This window comes from Triticum aestivum, chromosome 4D (assembly GCF_018294505.1).
Source record: "Triticum aestivum cultivar Chinese Spring chromosome 4D, IWGSC CS RefSeq v2.1, whole genome shotgun sequence".
Classification (NCBI taxonomy): Eukaryota; Viridiplantae; Streptophyta; class Magnoliopsida; order Poales; family Poaceae; genus Triticum; species Triticum aestivum.
The window spans coordinates 502,691,078-502,709,326 of NC_057805.1; the positions used below are offsets into that span (position 1 = coordinate 502,691,078).

An 18,249-nucleotide genomic window follows, 5' to 3' on the forward strand; every position below is an offset into this window, starting at 1 on the left:
GTTCGAGCCTCGGCTCTTACACGCGGTCCTCGCGGAGTTTCTCCTATAAATAAAAGCCAACGAGGGTTAGCCTTTAGGTTGGTCTTTTTTTGACTTCCTCTCTTCTTGTGTCACAAAAACCCCTTTCAAAAGTTGAAACTGCCGACGGGTTCCATGAGCTTTGGCGGCCGCTTAGCCGCCCCCAGGACCGAGACGTCATCTCCGCCTTCTTCGCCGACCTTCGCTCGATGGTTGTTCGTCTATCGCCGCCGCCTCCACCGCCTCCCCCCGAGCCAGATTAGGGGCCAGGCGCTCTTCCCGGCCTCCCCCGGTCTTTTTTTTGGGCTTGTTGAACTGTGCCCTTAGTAGAATCTTTGTACTCTATGTCGTGCATTTTGGGTGTGTGTGTGTTGTGAACTAGTCCGTGTATGATTGCTTTGTGGTGGTTTGTTTTATTTATAAAGCGGGGCGAAAGTCTTTTTCGGTAAACCGCCGACGGGTTTTGGGTACCAAACGTCATATACGGTTTCGGATTGCGACGCACCACTAGTGTCTGCTGCATTAATAGTACAACAGCTTGGGCTCAATGTTTTCCATTTCGGAAACAGATTCCAAATGTAATTTTTCTTGAAGAAAGTTTACCAAATTATGACGATGTTTGACTAAAAAACTGAATTTAATTCGGATATAGTCTAAAATTTCAAGATAGAAAATTCCTCTACTACTACTTCACATCCACTCGTGGAAAAGATCGTGTTTTTAACGGTGTAACCCACTACTCGCTGGCCGTCGTATGCACAGCAAGGCACCAAAACCTTACCATTTTTGCCCCACCCTTTGATCCTTGTCTCCCCACACAACCATCTTCATCGCCAAGTGATGACGCAATTGAAGGCATAGTCAAAGCAAAACCATAAGAACAGAAACAGGCACCAACTAAAAATTTGGACAACTTTTTAAAAAATAGCGATATTTGTGAGAATATGGAATGCACTTTTAGGAAAAAAGTACAATAAGTAAACACGGCAACAATGGTTCAAAAAAACATGACAACATGGACTAGCCCTTGTGTTATTTTGTTAAGAAGAAATATAGGCACATGGCGAATGTAGCCAAGGATCAAACTCGGGTAGCGGGCTAGGTCGCCTGGCTAGCCGCATGCCGCTAACCAATTGATCAATGTCCATTTTTCGTCATTGGGCTTCCCGGTTTTGTTACGAAAATAAACCGCATATTTCAACAACTCGGTATAATTCTACCACAATCTGTATCATACTTTTTCAAGCCCAGTAATACTCCCCCCCCCCCCCCCCAAAAAAATCGACAAAAGAAACAAAGATATATAATCCAGAACAGTTCAAAGCTGATAATTTTTTCCCAAAAAATGATTGTTGCCAACTTTGCCGCTTCCGATAATCTGGTTATAACGAGACGCCCAACTAATGAAGCTTTCGGCCGAACTAAACTAATAATCAAGCTGTTGTGACCTTTGCTAGCTCCAAAAGTGCAATCCAATATTATTATTTTTTGCGGGTGCAATCCAATATTGTTAACTGTTAAGAGCTAGGATCCCCACTTTTCTATGCATCGTGAAAATAATTAAGTTTGGTAGCTTAAATTCGATGAACCCAGAATCTGATGAAACCAACATTTCTGCTGCCTTGGTGTAAAGAAGGCATGGGACATCCTGAGATCTTTGTTTATCCGGCTAACCAATCTTGATTGCTGCCTTTCCGTCTCAGCGGCCACCTAATTTGTGGATCCAATTCAACCTCGCATGATGCACTCTTTTTCTATAGTTGGGGAATAAAGAGCAAGAAAATTTCTTGGCTCTACATCATACCAAGGACTAAACAAAACAAAGGGAAAACCAAAGAATGAAACCGAACACAGTCTACTCCTTCTGTATTCGAAATAAATGCATGCAGACCAAGGAATGGAGTAAAGAGTTCAAATCTGCATGCTTAATCCCTAACTAAGCCTATGCCAAAAACCCAAAACTAATCTCTCCTCAACCACAGCGACTTAATCCACTTCTTTTCGCAACTGATGGCACGCACGGACGCACCTGCGAACGGCGGTTTTCTGCTTCGGCGGCATTCTTATTCTCCCTTTTCCTTTTCTTTTCTTCCTATGACATACGGGCCCCACACATCTGCAATAACTGTCGTCATCCTAGTTGTTTGCCCTTTGCCATGTCACCCTGGTTGGTGGGCCCTGCCTGTCAGTTTTTCTGCCAATATGTGATCAATAGACTGGTTAGTGCTTTCGGCAACACGATTACTCAAAATCGATATTTTTGGCAAACTTTTATGAAAACTGTGTTTTTTGGCACTGACGCAATTTTGGTGTTTTTTTTGGCAATTTACTCGTTTTGGGAACAAAACGCCAGATACGGTTTTGGGTTGCGACACACCACTAGTTATTGGCGCTGCTACATTGGAGTAGACCACTTTGGGCTAGGAGGGGCTCAATGTTTACAGTTTCGAAAACAAATTGCAAATGTAATTTTTCCGGAAGAAATCAAATCATGACGATGTTTGACTAAAAACCGGATTTAATTTGAATGTCAAATCATGACTCTTCATTGGTGAATGATGCCGCCATTGAAGGCATAGTCGAGCAGAAAGAAGTACCAACTAAGTTTGGACAATTCAAGAAAAATATATAGATGGTAAATCACTAAGCTTTCAAAAAAAACATGGCAACACGGACAAGCCCCTATGGTATTTTGTTAAGAAGAAATATAGGCACACACCCAATGGAGCCAAGGATCAAACGCAGGTGGTGGGCTAGGTCGCCCAGCTAGCCGCATGCCACTAGCCAATTGATCAATTTTCACTGAGCTTTCCGCTTTTATTACAAAAATAAACCGCATATTTCAACTACATGGTATAATTTCAGCACAGTCCTCAAACCTTAGTTTTGAACAACTTGTATCATAGTTTTCTCAAGCCCCGTCCTCCCGAAATGACTAAAAGAAACAAGGGAGAAATAATCCAAAACTGAGGTTCAAACCCGATAGAAATTTCCCAAAAATCGTTTGGTGCCAGCTTTGCCGCTTCCGAGATTCTGTTTAACGAGACGGCCAACTAATGAAGCTTTCGGTCGAGCTAAACTATTAATCAAGTTGTCGTGACCTTTGCTAGCTCCGAAAGTGTAACCAAATATTATTAGCCGTTAAGAGCTGGGATCCCTACTTTCTATCTAGCATGAAAATAATTAGTTTGCTAGCTAAAATATCAGATGAACCGAGAATCTAATGAAACCACAATTTCCGCTGCCTTGGTGTAAAGAAGGCATGCGGCACCCTGAGCTCTTTGTTTATACGGCTAACCAATCTTGATTGCTGCCTTTCCGTCCCAGCGTGCCACCTAAATCGTGAATCCAATCTAGCCTTGCATGAGTAGTTGGGGAATAAAGAGCACGAACATTATCTGGCTCTACACCATACTACCAAGGACTAAAACAAAGCAAAGGGAAAAACAATGAATGTACTCCCTCCACATTCAAAAGAAAATGCATTAAATTTCATTATGAAGAACAAGGGATGAAGTAAAGAGTTGAAATCTATCTGTTTAACCCCTAACTAAGCATGCACGAAAACTAATCTCTCCTCAATTCACACCGGCATAATAATCCACTCATACTCATAACCGATGGCACGCAGGGGCGCACGCAAGCCCCGCGAAAATGCTGCGAACTGCGGTCTTCTAATTTGTCTGCTTTGACGGCGTTCTTTCACGGTAAAGGGGAGGGAAACACGCGCGTCAATCCTTAGAAACAGAGGGGGCACTATGCTCCGTGGCCAGTCTCGGCGACCAAAGAAAACATAGGCAGTTTGCTCCCCTCCCATCAACCAAGAAAATTTCTACGTGCTTACTTAATTTGCATCACCAACTAAATGGCGTGATATAAAACACCATGGCGGCTTAGATTAATGCCGTGTCATTCTCCGCAGTTGCATTCCACCTGGACACAAAAGTCCAAGTGTCCCAACCACACGCATTTTGTTTTGCCCGGCCCCTGCCGGGAAGCAAAAGCCGCCAGCCAGCCAGCCAGCAAGTTGCAGTTTCTTTCCCTTTCGTCACCCCCACAGAAATATCAACTTGCGCTTTTCTGGGTCCCCTCGGAGCGGATGAAGCCGGGCGTAAATATCGTGGATCCGAGTCAGCACGCACAGGGCCGGCACACGTGGCGGCCGACGTCAGTGCTCCGGGTGTTGCCTTGGCGTTTAGGGCGTTGAGTGTGCGGCTGGAATTAGCCGAGAGGTTTTGTGTCGTCTGGTTGCTGACTGTGCTTGGCGTCTGATCCAAACCTCGGGGACTACGTGTGACTCTGCTTCGCTGGGCTGATGGTGACCTCGTAGTGGCCTGAGGAACTTTTGTCTGCTCCAGGTCGGGCAGAGCAGACTGAAGCTGGAAAACACGTACTACCTCCGTAAAGAAATATAAGAGCGTTTAGATCACTGCTACCGGATCGCAACCGAATTTACCGGAAAATCGTCTGGTTAGCTTGGGTAATCTTGGCGGGACGTGGCGGCTGACTGGACGAGATGTGACTGCGTTTTTGCGCCGGGACCTTCTTGCCGGCCACGGCCAGGTGCCGGCGAGTCGGAAATTACTTGGTCCTCGCTCACCGACGCGATGCCTGAATGAGCCAATGGGATACATACAGCAGCTTCAGTAACGTTGTACTGCTGACTCGGCTGAAAGGCGTCAAACAACACAGTTATCTCCAGGCCCCAAGAGAGATCAGACTTCAGAACCAAAAAAGAAACAGCTACAGTTTTTTTCTAGAAAAAAAAAAATCAGGGAGCCTCCATTGCAAGACAACGAAACCTTACTACAGAATTCGGTCTAGCCGAGAGGGTTAGCGTTGCTATTATGGTTGCTAGGTGTGGTAGTGACATGAGCAGCCTCTGTCTGCTCCGGGCCGGGCAGAGCAAACTGAAGCTGGAACATACCAGATTTGCCTGAATTGTGTGGATGACTTGGGTAATCTCCGGGCCGGGCGGCGTGACGGCTGACTAGATGAGATGTGATTGCGTTGGGATCTTCCTGCCGGCCAGGGCAGCAGAGGTACCGGCAAGTCGGCAATAGCTTCGTCTGAATTGGCCAATGGGATCCAGCAGCTTGAGTAATGTTTTAGCTCAGCTCAAAGATGCTAAACAACACAAGCATAAGCATCCGCACCTTTCTCGAGACTTCAAGAGAGAGAGAGAGAAAGATCAGACGCGCAAGTGCCAACGCACACGAGTTCAGACTTCATAACCAAAGATTAGCAACTTTTTTTTTTTAGAAAATCAGGGAGGCTCCATTGCAAGACAACGAAATCTTACACAGTTGGGTTCCAGACTGAACTAAGCTGTACCTCGGCAGGATATACAACACGTACACAAACACAACACCGCCCGTCGCCAAGGATACATCATGCCTCAAAGAAAAAAGGGATACATCATGAGGAACACGAGATTAGCTACGAGTCACTAGTAGTTTTCAAAAGTTTCAGTGGAGGCGGAGCCAACAAGTGCAGTGACACATGGCCTTGAGAAAAAAGAAAGCTATTGCTCCAGTAACACAACCTCGCGCTCCGCCTTCCTCCTCTTCTTGCGACCCTCCTATCTGCTCCGAGCCGCCTCGCCATCACCTATGCGGGTGCGGCAGAAGCCTTGCAAGATTAATAAAAAGAAGTGAAAAAGGTTAAAAAAAATTTTGAGCAAAAGAGAGGGGGGGGGGGGGGGGGCTCCGATTTCATTAACGAAACCATCACCAGATAAAAGGTTAAATGGAACGCAATTTGTTATGTTGTGGCCAGTATTCGCAGGAAAAGCAAAAACACACAGTTTGTTCCCCGTTCATCGACCATATAAAGGAATAACTGATAGTTTTGTTTGCTTAGTTTGCATCAACATACAATAGTATACCGAACAACTGATAGTCTGATAATACCACTGCGGCCATGCTTAGTTTGCATCAGCATACAATAATAATATACCAGAGCAACTGACAGTCTGATAATACCATTGCGGCTTATATTGATCAGTGACATGTCATTCTCAGCCGTTGCACTCAACCTCAAACGAAAGTCAAACCACTTGTTTTGCTTGGCACCTACCGGGAAGCAAAAGATTTTTGCAATAATGAAAAGAAGAAGCAAAAGATTTTACCCAAACAGGGAAGCAAACGACGCCAGCAAAATATCAATTTGCGCTTTTCTGCAGCGCTCAGGTGTGGATAAAGCCACGCCAAAAAATATCGTGGATCCGACTCGGCACCCACAGGGGCTGTACAGGTGGCGTCTGGCCATGATTGCGTGGCTGGGATTGGTCGAGAGGTTTAGTGTTTGTCTGGTTGCTGGGTGAGGTGTTCTTTGGCTGGGGTGTCTACCTCGAGGGGTCCGATTCTGCTTTGGTGAGTTGATTCTACACTGGTTGTTTTTTTTCTTTCGGAACGGACACTTGGCAGTGACACCAGCAGCTTCTGTCTGCTTCAGGTCTAGCAGAGCAGAGACTGAGGCTGGAACATACTGGATTGAATTGGATTTGCCTGAATGAGTGATCAACTTTGGCAATCTTAGCCGAACGTGACGACTGACTGGATGAGATGTGAGTGCAATGGGATCCTCTTGGTTGCTAGGTGCGGCGTCTTTGGCTGGGTGTCTAGTCCAAGTGTGTGTTTCTGCTTCTGTAAGCTGCTAGTGACACAAGCAGCCTCTGTCTGGAACATACTGGACTGAACCGAATTTGCCTGAATGCGGAGCTAGATCGCGTCCTGGAGCTGAAGATCACGAGACTGAGCGGATGCACAAGTCTGGCTTGCATTTCCTTCCTGAAGGCACTAACTAGAAATGCAGATCATGCATGGCTGGAGAAATACTTGGAGTTCCTGAAGTAGAATCCTGGCGCCGGTGCTGTGATCCATGTCACCCACTCCTGATGCTCAAATGTTGTCTGTACTTTGGTGCTGATCCATAGTATTTTGGCCTCAAAATCCTTTTCCAGAGAGAGTCTGTTTTTATGATTGCATATATCAATTTCATGGTATGAGATTGCTAACCGGACCTGCATCCCAGTTCCAGAGAGAGTCTGGTTAGGATAGTTTAGGTTCTGTCTTTGTTCGAGCTTCAGCCGGATCTTCCACAATACGAAGGAATAGGAGGCAATTATATTACTATTTCTCAACTTGTACTAAATCTTATATTATAGAAAGAGGTAGATTTTTTTTGCAGGTATTTGAGAAAAAAAGGTCTATTGTCATTTGCACTCCATCACTGGATAGAATTCTAAGACAATATAGTTATTCTTTTGTCCACAAATATTCAAGTTTTAACGCCTAATACTATGTTTATGTGGTTTTGTTTCTATCCAGTGATGAGGCTCCTGTTGATCACCTGAATAAGTGGTTAACTTTGGCAATCTTTCATGGCAATCTCAATACCAATGTCAGATTTAATGGTATTACCTGTTCTAGCTCAGTTGAAAAGTGTTGCATACATATATACCTTTCTCAAGGGATCTAATCTAAGACTAAGAGAGATATGGTACGCGGAGCGGAACTGCCAATGCAGACGAGTTATAGCACAAGCACAAAATTAAGGTTGGGCAGCGCAGACTGAAGCTGGACTGGACCGGATTGCACCGAATTTGCCTGGATTTAGTGGATTGTGTGGCTGACTTCGTGGAACGTGACGGCTGACTGGATGAGATGTGATTGCACATCTGCGTTGGGATCTTCTTGCTGGCCACGGCCAGGTGAAGCAGAGGTGCGGGCGAGTCGGCAATAGTTGTGTACTCACTCTCACTAATGTCTGAGCCAATGGCATCCGGCAGCTTGAGTAACGTTCTAGCTCAGGCTGAAAGGTGTTAAAACAACACAAGTATCCGTCTCTTTCTCGAGGCTCTGAGAGTGAAGTTCCAACGCACACGAGTTCAGACCTCAGAACCAAATTAACAGCGACAATTTTGTTCGTTTTGGAAAATCATGGAGGCTCCACTGACAGACAAGACAACGGAACCTTAATACAGAGTTTTTTTTTCCAACCGGGCTCACACCCCTTTCCATTAATTTTGCAATCAACGGAAATACATCAGTCAGGTATCGTCGTTCGAAGATCGCAAGCTAGGCATCAAGCCAAATAGGACAACTACTAAGCAAAGGAGACTGAAAGGGGGTAGCGGGTTGGTGCATCGCCAGGAAACCCACTGCATGACAACCCTGAAACGGACTATCAGCTGTGGGGCGAAAACCTGACGACACTACAACCACCACACGACACAGACGAAACTGTCTAGAGGATAAAACTCCAGCGGACAGAACCAACAACAACAATAATACAGAGTTGGGTTGTGGCTCAAAAGGAAAACTGAAAAGCTAAACATCCAACTAAAAGAGTTGAGCTTATTTTTTAAAGAACAGTTCAAGGACAACAATGGATTGACTCATGGACTGAAGAGCACAGCACACAAGCTCAGACGTCTTTTCCACCAGGTGCATGGCTCTGTGGCAGTGAAAGTTTCAGTCGATTGCACTGAAATAAAATGTATACCCAGCAGCAGGATACATACATCACACGCAACACAGCTCGTCCCAAATGATGCATCGTGAATAACACCAGACAAATTATTACTAGTCGCTACCACAGTAACAAATGGATTTAACAGCATCAAGAACAACAGACTAGTCGCTAGCACAGTAACACATGGATTTTTTTTTTCAAAAGAGCCTACTCTAGTAACACACCTTCGCGCCCCGTCTTCCTCCTCTTCTTGCGCCGCCCATCTCCGCCCTGCACCACCTCCGTCTCAGCCTCGCCATCGGGATCCACACGGGCGCAGCGGAAGGCGTGGAGCTCGGCGGCGGCCTCGGCCGCGCAGAGGACCAGCACGCCCGCCCCGGCGGGCAGCCTTGACGCCTCTCTGGCCGCGAAGCGGCTGAACACGCGGGCGGCCTTGTGTAAGCCCACCGGCTTCGACGAGACCACCTCGCCGTTCACCGCCCTCATCTCCGCCGCCGCCGCCGCCGCCGCTCGAGACCTTGGACCTAAAACGTGTAGAGCACAGCACGCCACCAGCCAGCCCACCATATTTCAACATAGTGATATAAGAGGCTATTTCGGCCTGTTAGCCCAAACGAATTATTGGGCCAACGCACATGACCCAGAAAGGGGCGTTCATTCGGGCCCAAGTTGAGAACAAAACCCATACCCGGCCCAACGTAACTTTACATATCTGCCCGCACCACCCGTGCTATTTCCAACCCAGGCCCTCCGTCTTTTCCCCTCCTCGGCATCTCTCCTCTCCCGAAGCTTCCGCCTCCCCCGTCTCTCTCTAGGGTTTTGCGGCGAACCCCACCGCCGATCCCCGGCAGCATGGACGTGGACTGCGAGGTCTCGGCGGCCGCGGCCGCGGCGGTGACGAACGGGCTGGGCGGCGGGGAGCAGGCCGCCGCGGCGCCGGTCTCCGCCGACCAGCTCGACGTGGAGGCGTACGCGGCGCAGTACTCGGGCCGGACCCGCGTGGCGCGGCTCCTCTTCATCGCGGAGCGGTGCGGGGTGGAGGCGATCCAGCTCGAGGCGCTGCGGATGGCGCACGACGAGGCCAGGGCGCGCGAGGACACCGTGCTCTACCTCGACGCCGTCCTCAAGATCAACGGCCGCCTCGGCCCGCGCTACCGCCACGACCAGGCCTGGGTCGACTCCGTCAACCGCCGCGCCGAGCAGCGCAAGGAGAAGCTCGAGACCGAACTCAACGGCTACAGGGTCAGAAAACCCTACCCACCCCCATTGACCCCATGTTCTGACCGCTTCTCTGAATTTTACTGCTTCGTTCCCATTAGTTTCGACCTAGGATGTGGTGGTTGCCTTGATCTGTCAAGGAATTGGCCTCCCGTGTTGGTTTCCTGGCTGATCTGTCTGGTTTATATGATTATGATCGACGGATTGGTTTGATGTACTGCCTACTCTGTGGAGTGTGGATGACTCTGATTTGCGTGGTGCGAGTAGTAGTCCTTATCTCTAATTTATACTGTTATCTGATAGTGTGTTCGCTTACTATGCTCAAGGATAGTGTTCCTTGCATGGGCATGATTTTCTATGCTGTGATGATAAGACAGAAAAGCGTTGTTACCTTGCATGTTGCTTGTTCTACACTGATGGATATCACTGTTTGATCAGGGTGCGGCGCTGAACTCTAGGTGTTATCCAGTAATTTTGGATGTCAATCTGTGCTATGTCTCTGAATGTGATCCTTACCCCATTAGGTTATGTTTTTAGGAAAAGATCTCTGTGCACAATTAAATTGTTTATTGCATAGAGTGATTTTTTTTATTAGCTGTGCTAAAACACAAAATACAGGGGAATATGGGGCTAACCGGGTAAGGGAACTCTTTTCCAGTATGTTTCGCTATTGTTCCTTTTTGCCTCTGATCAGTTTTCTCATTACACAAGAACCCAGACTTGGATTGGTGCCAACCGTGGCTCACACATTTACACACCATTATCTGATTTATTCCCAGTTTGTAAAAGACAGACAACCCTGTCTAATCACCAATTTTCACTTCAATGCTATTGCTACCTTTTCAGCATTCTGCCTTCTCGCGCCTCTGTGTTTTTCTGGCATGCCTTCCCACCCTTTGTTGCCTTTGTATATGTTTCTAGGGTCCATAATAGCAGTGTGGTTCTGTGATTCAAATGTGAAATGTACCTAATAATACTCTTATGCTATTAGGATCATTTGAATGGTTTACCACATAGGATTGTGAGCACACTCACAATTTACTTTGCATTCTCCAATATTAAGATATTGTTTGTGCTGCCAGAGCTACCTATGAGCCTGAGTTTAGGCCCAGTTTGTAGTTGCCGAATTGTGTCGTGTTGAACTTTTTCTATATTTTTCCATTGTAGTATAGATAAGTTGGTTAAACAAGCAGTAAAATAGGCAAAAGGTAGTTAGATAAATGAAATCATCATTATCCTCCGCAACTCCGAATGGAGCCTAACCTTGTCAATATGGCCTGCTGGTTTAAGGATAGGGTGTTGGCAGTGTTTCGTCTAACACAATGTGTGCTCTAGGTATGCAGTAGATGCCGTCTAGGGTCCACAACTACTTCATTGTTATAGTGAGTCATAATAACACACTTAATGGAGTTATGGTATTATTTTTCTGTTAATCATGTAATCTCCATGCATAGGCCTATAACAACAGTTTAGGAAGGTATGTGGTGTTGAATATAGGCATAGCATACGTTGAAAATCTATAACATATGTGTAAGTATATCTGTTGTCGTATTCTTTGTTCTCTGGCATTTGAATTCTGGTGTAATATATTTGTTCGTGGCCCTGGTGAGTTGAATGGTGATGTCATCTATGTATCAGAAAAGTGACTCTGCATTTATATTGCTTCTTTAAATGCAGACCAACCTGATCAAAGAGAGCATCAGAATGGGTTATAATGACATTGGTGACTTTTTCTATGCTCATGGCCACCTTTCAGAAGCCTTCAAAAGCTATATCCGGACACGGGACTATTGCACCACTTCCAAGCATATAGTTCAGATGTGTATGCATGTGATTCTGGTCAGCATAGAGTTGGGACAGTTCGCACATGTTACCAACTATGTCAGCAAAGCAGAGCAAACCCCAGACACCTTGGATGCTGTCATTGTTGCAAAGTTGCGAGCGGCTGCAGGATTAGCCAACTTGGAGACAAAGAAATACAAACTTGCTGCCCGTAAGGTTTGTCCTCCAGAAATCCTGTTCTGTTTCTTGTATTTTTTCCTTGAGCTGAGCTGTCCTTGCGCCTGTAAGCTTTTAAGTTGATATTCTAGAGATGAGATATGATTCCTATAAATCGATCTTCTGTATGCAAGAATTTTAATTAACTTAATTTGAAACTTCATGTTTGGTACTTCCATCTTGCTAGTTCTGTTCATGCAGTGCCTCTTTCAAGAGCCAGTAGTATATTGTTGATAAACCCCTACTTGTTTCAAGATATCAGTGAAAAGCCTTGAACAGATCAAGTGATTTGTTTGTTCCTTTACTATTCTGTGAAGTTACTATTAGTGTATCATCGTAAATAAGTTTACAAGTGTCAATAGTCATTTGTGGATTAGACAGCAGTCACAAAATTTTCCTGACAGCTATCAATACTGTACTGCACTTTAATCTGAATTTTATTTACTCTCTTTGTTGCAAATGGTCAGTGTAACTACGTACGGAGGTTGTTTCCTACAGCCAGTAGTTCAGGCACAATTGGATCCATCCCCCTTTTATAGATAGTGGGTTGTCCAAAAAAGTCAAGTAAAATAGGCAATGTCTTGTGCTTTTTGCCTAGTATAAATTATTCTTGCTGAAATTTGCCCTTTCTCTGAAGTTTCTCGAGACAGGACCTGAACTAGGAAGCAACTATTCTGAAGTCATAGCTCCGCAAGATGTGGCTGTCTATGGTGCCCTTTGTGCACTTGCTTCTTTCGATCGTTCAGAACTGAAGGTTTACCTCTTGTTCTTCTTTTTCTGTTGTGTGCCTTCTGTATGGTCGGTTGGTTACGGTTACACTGAAATATGATTGTTTGTATATTTTGCCAGAGCAAAGTTATTGACAACATAAACTTCCGTAACTTTCTTGAGCTAGTGCCTGAAGTAAGGGAGCTGGTCAATGATTTTTATGCAAGGTATGCTTCTATTGGGACAGCTTTTAGTACTCCAGTGTTTTATCATTCTTGACCACCTTTTCAGGGTGGTGGTTGTTTTTACACTTGCTACTCTGATAGGATATGTGGAAGATTATGCAACTGTTTTTTTTTACTGTATCAACAGAGCCCACATATAATACAACGTATATGCTTTGCCAATATACTGGAAACCCTGCGACAAGCAGTAGAACTTGCACTCATAATCATAATAATTTCATAAGTATTGGCGCTGGCATAATTAAAATGGTGTATTCAACATTTTCTTTGTGTTCTCCTCTTACAGTGTCAACTCAAATACAGTAATTGCTATAAAGAAAAACAGAGTAGTTTGTTTTCTAGAAGGAAAGGTGTCTGACAATTGGTTTCAATCCATAGGGGGCATCATTCTATTACTCTCATCCTTTTGTATGCCACATCAGTTACTTACTGTGTCTCAGCATAGATATATATATCATATAGACAGCCCTTTCTTGGCAATGAGGTTAAAGTCATTAGCCTTTTAGCTTGTGTGTTCAGATATGACTCTTGGATGCATTAGTGATAATAATAGTTTCCTATAATTTTACACCTTATTTTCTACAACATGGTGTCAATTAATGTGCCCTTTGGGGTTTTACAGTTCCAAATACCATGAAAGCTTGATTACCTGTACAAAATTTTTTCGTTCCAAAGTTGGGCTCCAAGTCATTGGTTTGTGTCACTGCTAGATTAGGTTGCAGTTTTTTCCCAAGCGATTTGTGTTAAATAAATATGCTAACCATGAAAATGTCCAAACTAGTCGCTATGGATCATGCTTGGAGCATCTTGAGAAGCTAAAGCCGAATCTCCTTCTGGATATCCATCTCCGTGAGCATCTTGGGACTCTGTACAATGATATCCGCCACAAGGCTATCATACAGTACACGCTTCCGTTCATATCCGTGGATCTCAACACAATGGCTAGTGCCTTCAAGAGCTCAGTGTCGATGCTGGAGAAAGAGCTGGCTGCACTGATCACCGAGAACAAAATACAGGTACCGTTAAAAAGATTTCTCATCTTGTTGCATAGCTGTATAATAATTCTCGTATTGTTATTCTGACCTGCTTCTTTATTGCCTTTGTGCTGCAGGCCCGTATAGACTCCCACAACAAGATCCTGTATGCAAGGCATGCTGACCAAAGAAACGCAACCTTCCAGCGGGCCCTCCAGACCGGCAATGAATTTGAGAGAGATATCAAGGCCATGCTCCTGAGAGCCAACCTCATCAAGCACGATTTCAACCAGAAGAACTGGCCTGGACAACGGAAGATGAACTTGTGAGCTCTGAGTTAAATGCTAAAAGGTGTCTGTCTCCTCCTCCGCTTGGAAATAGTTGTTTTGGGACAAAGGGTGCAGTGGCACATTGCGAGGTTTCGGTGAACTGCCTTGATGGCCGAACAATCAACTTTGTTTTTCTTCTTTCTGTTGGCTCTTAGGTTATGAAATGTTGCTGGCGCAAACGGTTTATGAATAGTTATGCATCTGGAGATATGATATGCCTGTCTGCCATGTTCATTTTGATGCCGTTCCATGTGGTTTGGAAAGTTCTTTTAACCGGCAGAGTGGTGCGCCCGCGGGTTGCACGGTTGGTGAAATGTCAACCGTGCTAGCATGTGGTGGTTTGCATGTTGATTGCATTTGTATATGCACATTTGGCTGCTCTGTGTGACTTGTTTCGAACTTGATTATTAATCGCCAAATGGAATCTTGCGCATGTGGCAATCAGGCCAGCGCAGCGCAACTGGCAGCGTTGTGGGGATCACGAAGGAGCTGTCTATTGCCTCGTTGCTTATCCGCTGACTCAAAAGGATGAACACGAGCTGGAAGGAAGCAACGTCGCACATGGTAGGGTTATGACAGATGAGAGACGATTCTCAAAATAATCTTCATTCGTCATACATTACAAAAGAATAAATCAAATGGACAAGAGATAAAAGACCCCAACGAGCCTTGTCTGTGTGTGTGCGCCTAACCAATCAGGCCGAGGCCGCAGCCCCTTTCCTTCCCTCCCTTGATCTCTATCTACAAATATGAACCGGACAATGTGTTGTGGGGCTTGAAGAATTCATGACGACGGGGAAAGCGCTCTCTGCTGGAATTCTCGTGTGTGTGTGTTGGTGCGCGTTGGTGGTGGTGCTGGTCATCAGTTGGCGCAGGTCCAGCTCTTGGTGGGGACGCAGCTGAGGTAGTGGCACCAGCCGCAGCTGCTGTTGGCGTTGGCGCCGCGGAACACCATGGCCAGCCCGATCGCGAATCTGCAGCAGAAAAAAGGGTTTCCAACAGTCAGTCAGAGCGAGCACGGAAAGAATGGCCTCCTTTCTTCCTCGGCCGGCCATCGCCAGCTTAGTTTAATATATTTCACCGACAGAAACACGTAGTTGTTGGGACTTCAGAGATTAAATATGTTTATATACTAAATGTGTGTGTGTGTGTGTGTGTGTGTGTGTGTGTGTGTGTGTGTGTGTGTGTGTGTGTGTGTGTGTGTGTGTGTGCAGGTTGGGCGTGGCTGTCAAGGTGCTGCACGTTAGGCTGGAGGAGGAAAAGGCGACAAAAAAAAGCTTTGTTTTACATGGTGGAGGAAGAAGAATAAGAAGGCCAGCTACGGATCACTATGATGATGAAGAAGAAGATATGGTTAATTTATAATTGTATAATAAAAAGAGCCATGGTGTTCTGTCTTTGCCTGTCGGTTCACATGAGTGCCTTAATGGGAAGGAGGAAGGAACCTGGGTGCGCAGGCTCGTTGGCGCATCAAATCTAATCTACCAACGGGATGCATGCACGCATGTGCAGTGCCCATGTACCTAACCCACATTTCGCTTCTCCACTTTTTCCCAACTGATTCTGTGAACTACTAACTACTACAGTTTAGGTGTCCATAAGTGTTAACTAGAGTTTCTGCAGGTGGCAACAAATGTCCACGTACTAGAAGGATTCGTACTATGTGTTCCAGCGGCTAAGCGTGTTGTACGTAGGTGAAGTAATGCTGCTGCTTAATGACACCTGAAATGCACCAATAACGGAGGGATGCTTACCCTGCGACGGCGAGGGCGAGGGCGGCGGCCATGAGCGCCCACTGGTAGGGGAGGTACTTCCTGGCGGTGCAGGGGCTGCCGGCGGGGAGGCGGTAGCGCTCCATCCACCCGAAGTGCGGGCGCATGAGCAGCACGAAGCCGAGGAGGAACCCCGTGAGGAACCCGCCGATGTGGGCGAAGTTGTTGACGTGCGGCAGGATGCCCAGCACCAGGTTGACGGCGATGACGAAGAGCAGCGTGGTCACCGCCGCCACCTTGTTGGTGTAGATGGTCCAGTTGGACAGCAGCTCCGCCAGCATCGCCCCCAGCAGCCCGAAGAGCGCCCCCGAGGCACCCACCGAGATGGCGCTCCGGATGAAGAGCGACGACAGCACGCTCCCGCCCACGCCGGAGATGAGGTAGATCGCGCCGATCCGCACTGCGACGGACCAACCAAGAAGACGACGATGAGATTACTTGCTGATGGATGGAGTTCCAGATGAGATGAACAGGGAGTAATTATAGTGCATACCGTATCCGAACTGCTGCTCGAGGCGGAGGCCGACGAAGAGGAGGCTGAGCATGTTGGCGACGAGGTGGAGGACGCCGGCGTGCATCCACATGCAGGAGAAGAGGCGCCACCCCTGGTGCCCGTGCACCACCTTGTCCCACACCAGCGCGCCCATCTTCACCAGCCTACATCCAGCACAGGAGTGTAACGGTCAGGATCCATCGGCCGGGCCCCGGCTCATCATCAAGGATGCATGCATGTACCCATGCTGCCGTATATGGACAGGGGCTGTACTGGCATACCGCCCCGATACAGGCAACCCCAGCTCATCTGCACTTGCATTGGCGTGCGGTTGGTGTCCTACCCGTGTTTCTTTTTCGGGCCATCTCTGGCGCCTCTGCCCTACGAATTATTTGGGTGCCGGATCTCATCTTGGCAGGTTCGGTTGCTGATTCATTCATTCAGATTTCAGACTAATAATGTTGCGAAAGAAGAGAATCGGTGATGAATAGCACTTAATTTCTACTACTTGTTTCTCGCAACAGAAATCGTGTGTGCACAGTCGATCTACAGTCAGCTATGCATGATTCTTGCCTCCTATTGCAACTACCTACTAGCTTGGCAGGTAAGCAAAGGGAGCAACTAGTATGGCAGTAAAAATCTTCCTTCAGGCACAGATCAGCAATAAGCCAATAACAAGTACGTAATTCCTAACTACTAACTCCCAACCCAATGAAACAGCGAGCACGAGGATGTGGATTAACAGACAGAGAGACAGAGAGAAGGAATGGATTGAAGGAAGGAAGGGAAAGGTTAAGGCGCTTACGTTGCGGAGGAGGGGCCGAGGAGCGGGTTCTGGCGGAGGGGCTGGAAGGAGAAGCGGTGGAGGAAGCCGGCGACGCACTGGCCGTCGCGGCCCGGCTTGGCGTTGTGGGCGGGGCAGTTGTTGTAGTACATGGCGATGGTGAAGACGGTGATGTTGGCGACCAGGATGGAGGGCACCAGCCAGGGCGTCCACTCCCGCTCCCCCTCGTGCTGCGGGTACAGCGGCGTCGGCACCTTGCCCTTCTCCTGCTGCTGCTTCCTCGGCGACGACGACCCGCCCCTCTCCACGTCCGCCCGCGACGTCGCCATTGCCGCCTGTTCTACGATCGAGCGGCCCTTCTCGTGTGGAAGCGGTGGCGCTGGCTCTGGTCTGGAGGTGGCGGTGGCGGTGGCGGTGGCGGTGGGAGGAGTGTGAGGAGGACGGGGAGAGGAGTGGGAATAAATACAGGGCAGGAGGAGCGGGACGGGGGGTGGAGGTCGCACGGAAGGCACCGCGCGGTTGGCTGTTGGCTGGCTGGAAGGGGCCGTGGGCATGTGGCATCGGTGGAGTACATCTCTCTCTCGTGTCGTGTGTAATGTGCGGGCGGACGGACGGGCGGCTGCGGGCGACGCGGTTCCATTGCCATTGGTCCTCGCCCCCTCTGACTCCCTGGGCCGAAACAGTACGTGCTGCTAGCTACAGTCGGTGCTACGCGTCTACACGAATATTTTCTCTTGAAGCGGCACAGAGAGTCGGTGCTCGTGCTAGGCGTGTTGAATGGGCACCGCGCTGCTGACTTGTTCCAACTGCACTTCTGCACTACTGCATTCCCCCAAGCACCGGGCAGAGCCCTTCCCCTCGTGTCTGAACCCTCGAAACCATACAACCCACGCAACGCTACATAAAACACGGTCATATTCCAGTTCAACGGATCAACGTTGCATCGCCGGAGCTCAACGGCAAATCCATATTACAAACAACTTAAAGCATAGTTAAAATATAAACAGAACGAGGAAGGGCGGAGGAAATGGAAATCACCAATTCCTCGCCGGACCCTTCCCCTTCCGGTCATCGGCGCGGCTGTGCATGCCCCTCCTCCGTGTAGGCGTCGGCTTGCGGCGGTGCGTCGTCGTCCGAGCGGGAGGTGGAGTCGTCCATCAAGTCGGAGTCGGAGCTGCACCTCATGCCCGACAGCCTGCGGAGCAGGCGGTCCTGCTCCTTCGCATGGCGGG

The 18,249-nt window shown here is 47.5% G+C and overlaps 3 protein-coding genes across 3 annotated transcripts; 1 reads left to right on the plus strand and 2 right to left on the minus strand.

Moving 5' to 3' along the window:
• Nucleotides 1-5,292: 5,292 nt before the first annotated feature.
• LOC123099061 (uncharacterized) lies at nucleotides 5,293-9,078 on the minus strand. The gene is made up of 2 exons (XM_044521182.1): nucleotides 8,721-9,078; nucleotides 5,293-5,649 (listed from the first exon to the last, which is right to left on the minus strand). Exons 1-2 carry the CDS (start codon nucleotides 9,061-9,063, stop codon nucleotides 5,600-5,602), a joined length of 393 nt encoding a protein of 130 aa, XP_044377117.1. The 5' UTR covers nucleotides 9,064-9,078; the 3' UTR covers nucleotides 5,293-5,599.
• A 157-nt stretch (nucleotides 9,079-9,235) lies between these two features.
• Nucleotides 9,236-14,206, plus strand: LOC123099059 (COP9 signalosome complex subunit 1). The gene is made up of 6 exons (XM_044521179.1): nucleotides 9,236-9,738; nucleotides 11,392-11,712; nucleotides 12,350-12,466; nucleotides 12,562-12,647; nucleotides 13,447-13,681; nucleotides 13,777-14,206. The coding sequence occupies exons 1-6, from the start codon at nucleotides 9,349-9,351 to the stop codon at nucleotides 13,966-13,968; spliced, it is 1,341 nt and encodes a 446-aa protein (XP_044377114.1). The 5' UTR covers nucleotides 9,236-9,348; the 3' UTR covers nucleotides 13,969-14,206.
• Nucleotides 14,207-14,553: 347 nt separating this feature from the next.
• Nucleotides 14,554-17,466, minus strand: LOC123099060 (RHOMBOID-like protein 2). Its single transcript, XM_044521180.1, has 4 exons — nucleotides 17,039-17,466; nucleotides 16,234-16,397; nucleotides 15,723-16,140; nucleotides 14,554-14,942 (listed from the first exon to the last, which is right to left on the minus strand). Exons 1-4 carry the CDS (start codon nucleotides 17,344-17,346, stop codon nucleotides 14,831-14,833), a joined length of 1,002 nt encoding a protein of 333 aa, XP_044377115.1. The 5' UTR covers nucleotides 17,347-17,466; the 3' UTR covers nucleotides 14,554-14,830.
• Between the last annotated feature and the right edge of the window lie 783 nt (nucleotides 17,467-18,249).

Excerpts from the sequence above, each read along its gene's own strand:
- LOC123099061 (XM_044521182.1), bottom strand. The coding sequence starts at position 9,063 with ATGGTGGGCTGGCTGGTGGCGTGCTGTGCTCTACACGTTTTAGGTCCA. Across the intron at positions 5,650-8,720 it reads GAGGAAGACGGGGCGCGAAG|GCTTCTGCCGCACCCGCATA; the intron begins GTGTGTTACTAG and ends TAATCTTGCAAG.
- LOC123099059 (XM_044521179.1), top strand. The coding sequence starts at position 9,349 with ATGGACGTGGACTGCGAGGTCTCGGCGGCCGCGGCCGCGGCGGTGACG. Across the intron at positions 9,739-11,391 it reads CCGAACTCAACGGCTACAGG|ACCAACCTGATCAAAGAGAG; the intron begins GTCAGAAAACCC and ends CTTTAAATGCAG. Across the intron at positions 11,713-12,349 it reads ACAAACTTGCTGCCCGTAAG|TTTCTCGAGACAGGACCTGA; the intron begins GTTTGTCCTCCA and ends CTTTCTCTGAAG.
- LOC123099060 (XM_044521180.1), bottom strand. The coding sequence starts at position 17,346 with ATGGCGACGTCGCGGGCGGACGTGGAGAGGGGCGGGTCGTCGTCGCCG. Across the intron at positions 16,141-16,233 it reads CGAGCAGCAGTTCGGATACG|TGCGGATCGGCGCGATCTAC; the intron begins GTATGCACTATA and ends GGTCCGTCGCAG. Across the intron at positions 14,943-15,722 it reads CTCGCCCTCGCCGTCGCAGG|ATTCGCGATCGGGCTGGCCA; the intron begins GTAAGCATCCCT and ends TTTCTGCTGCAG.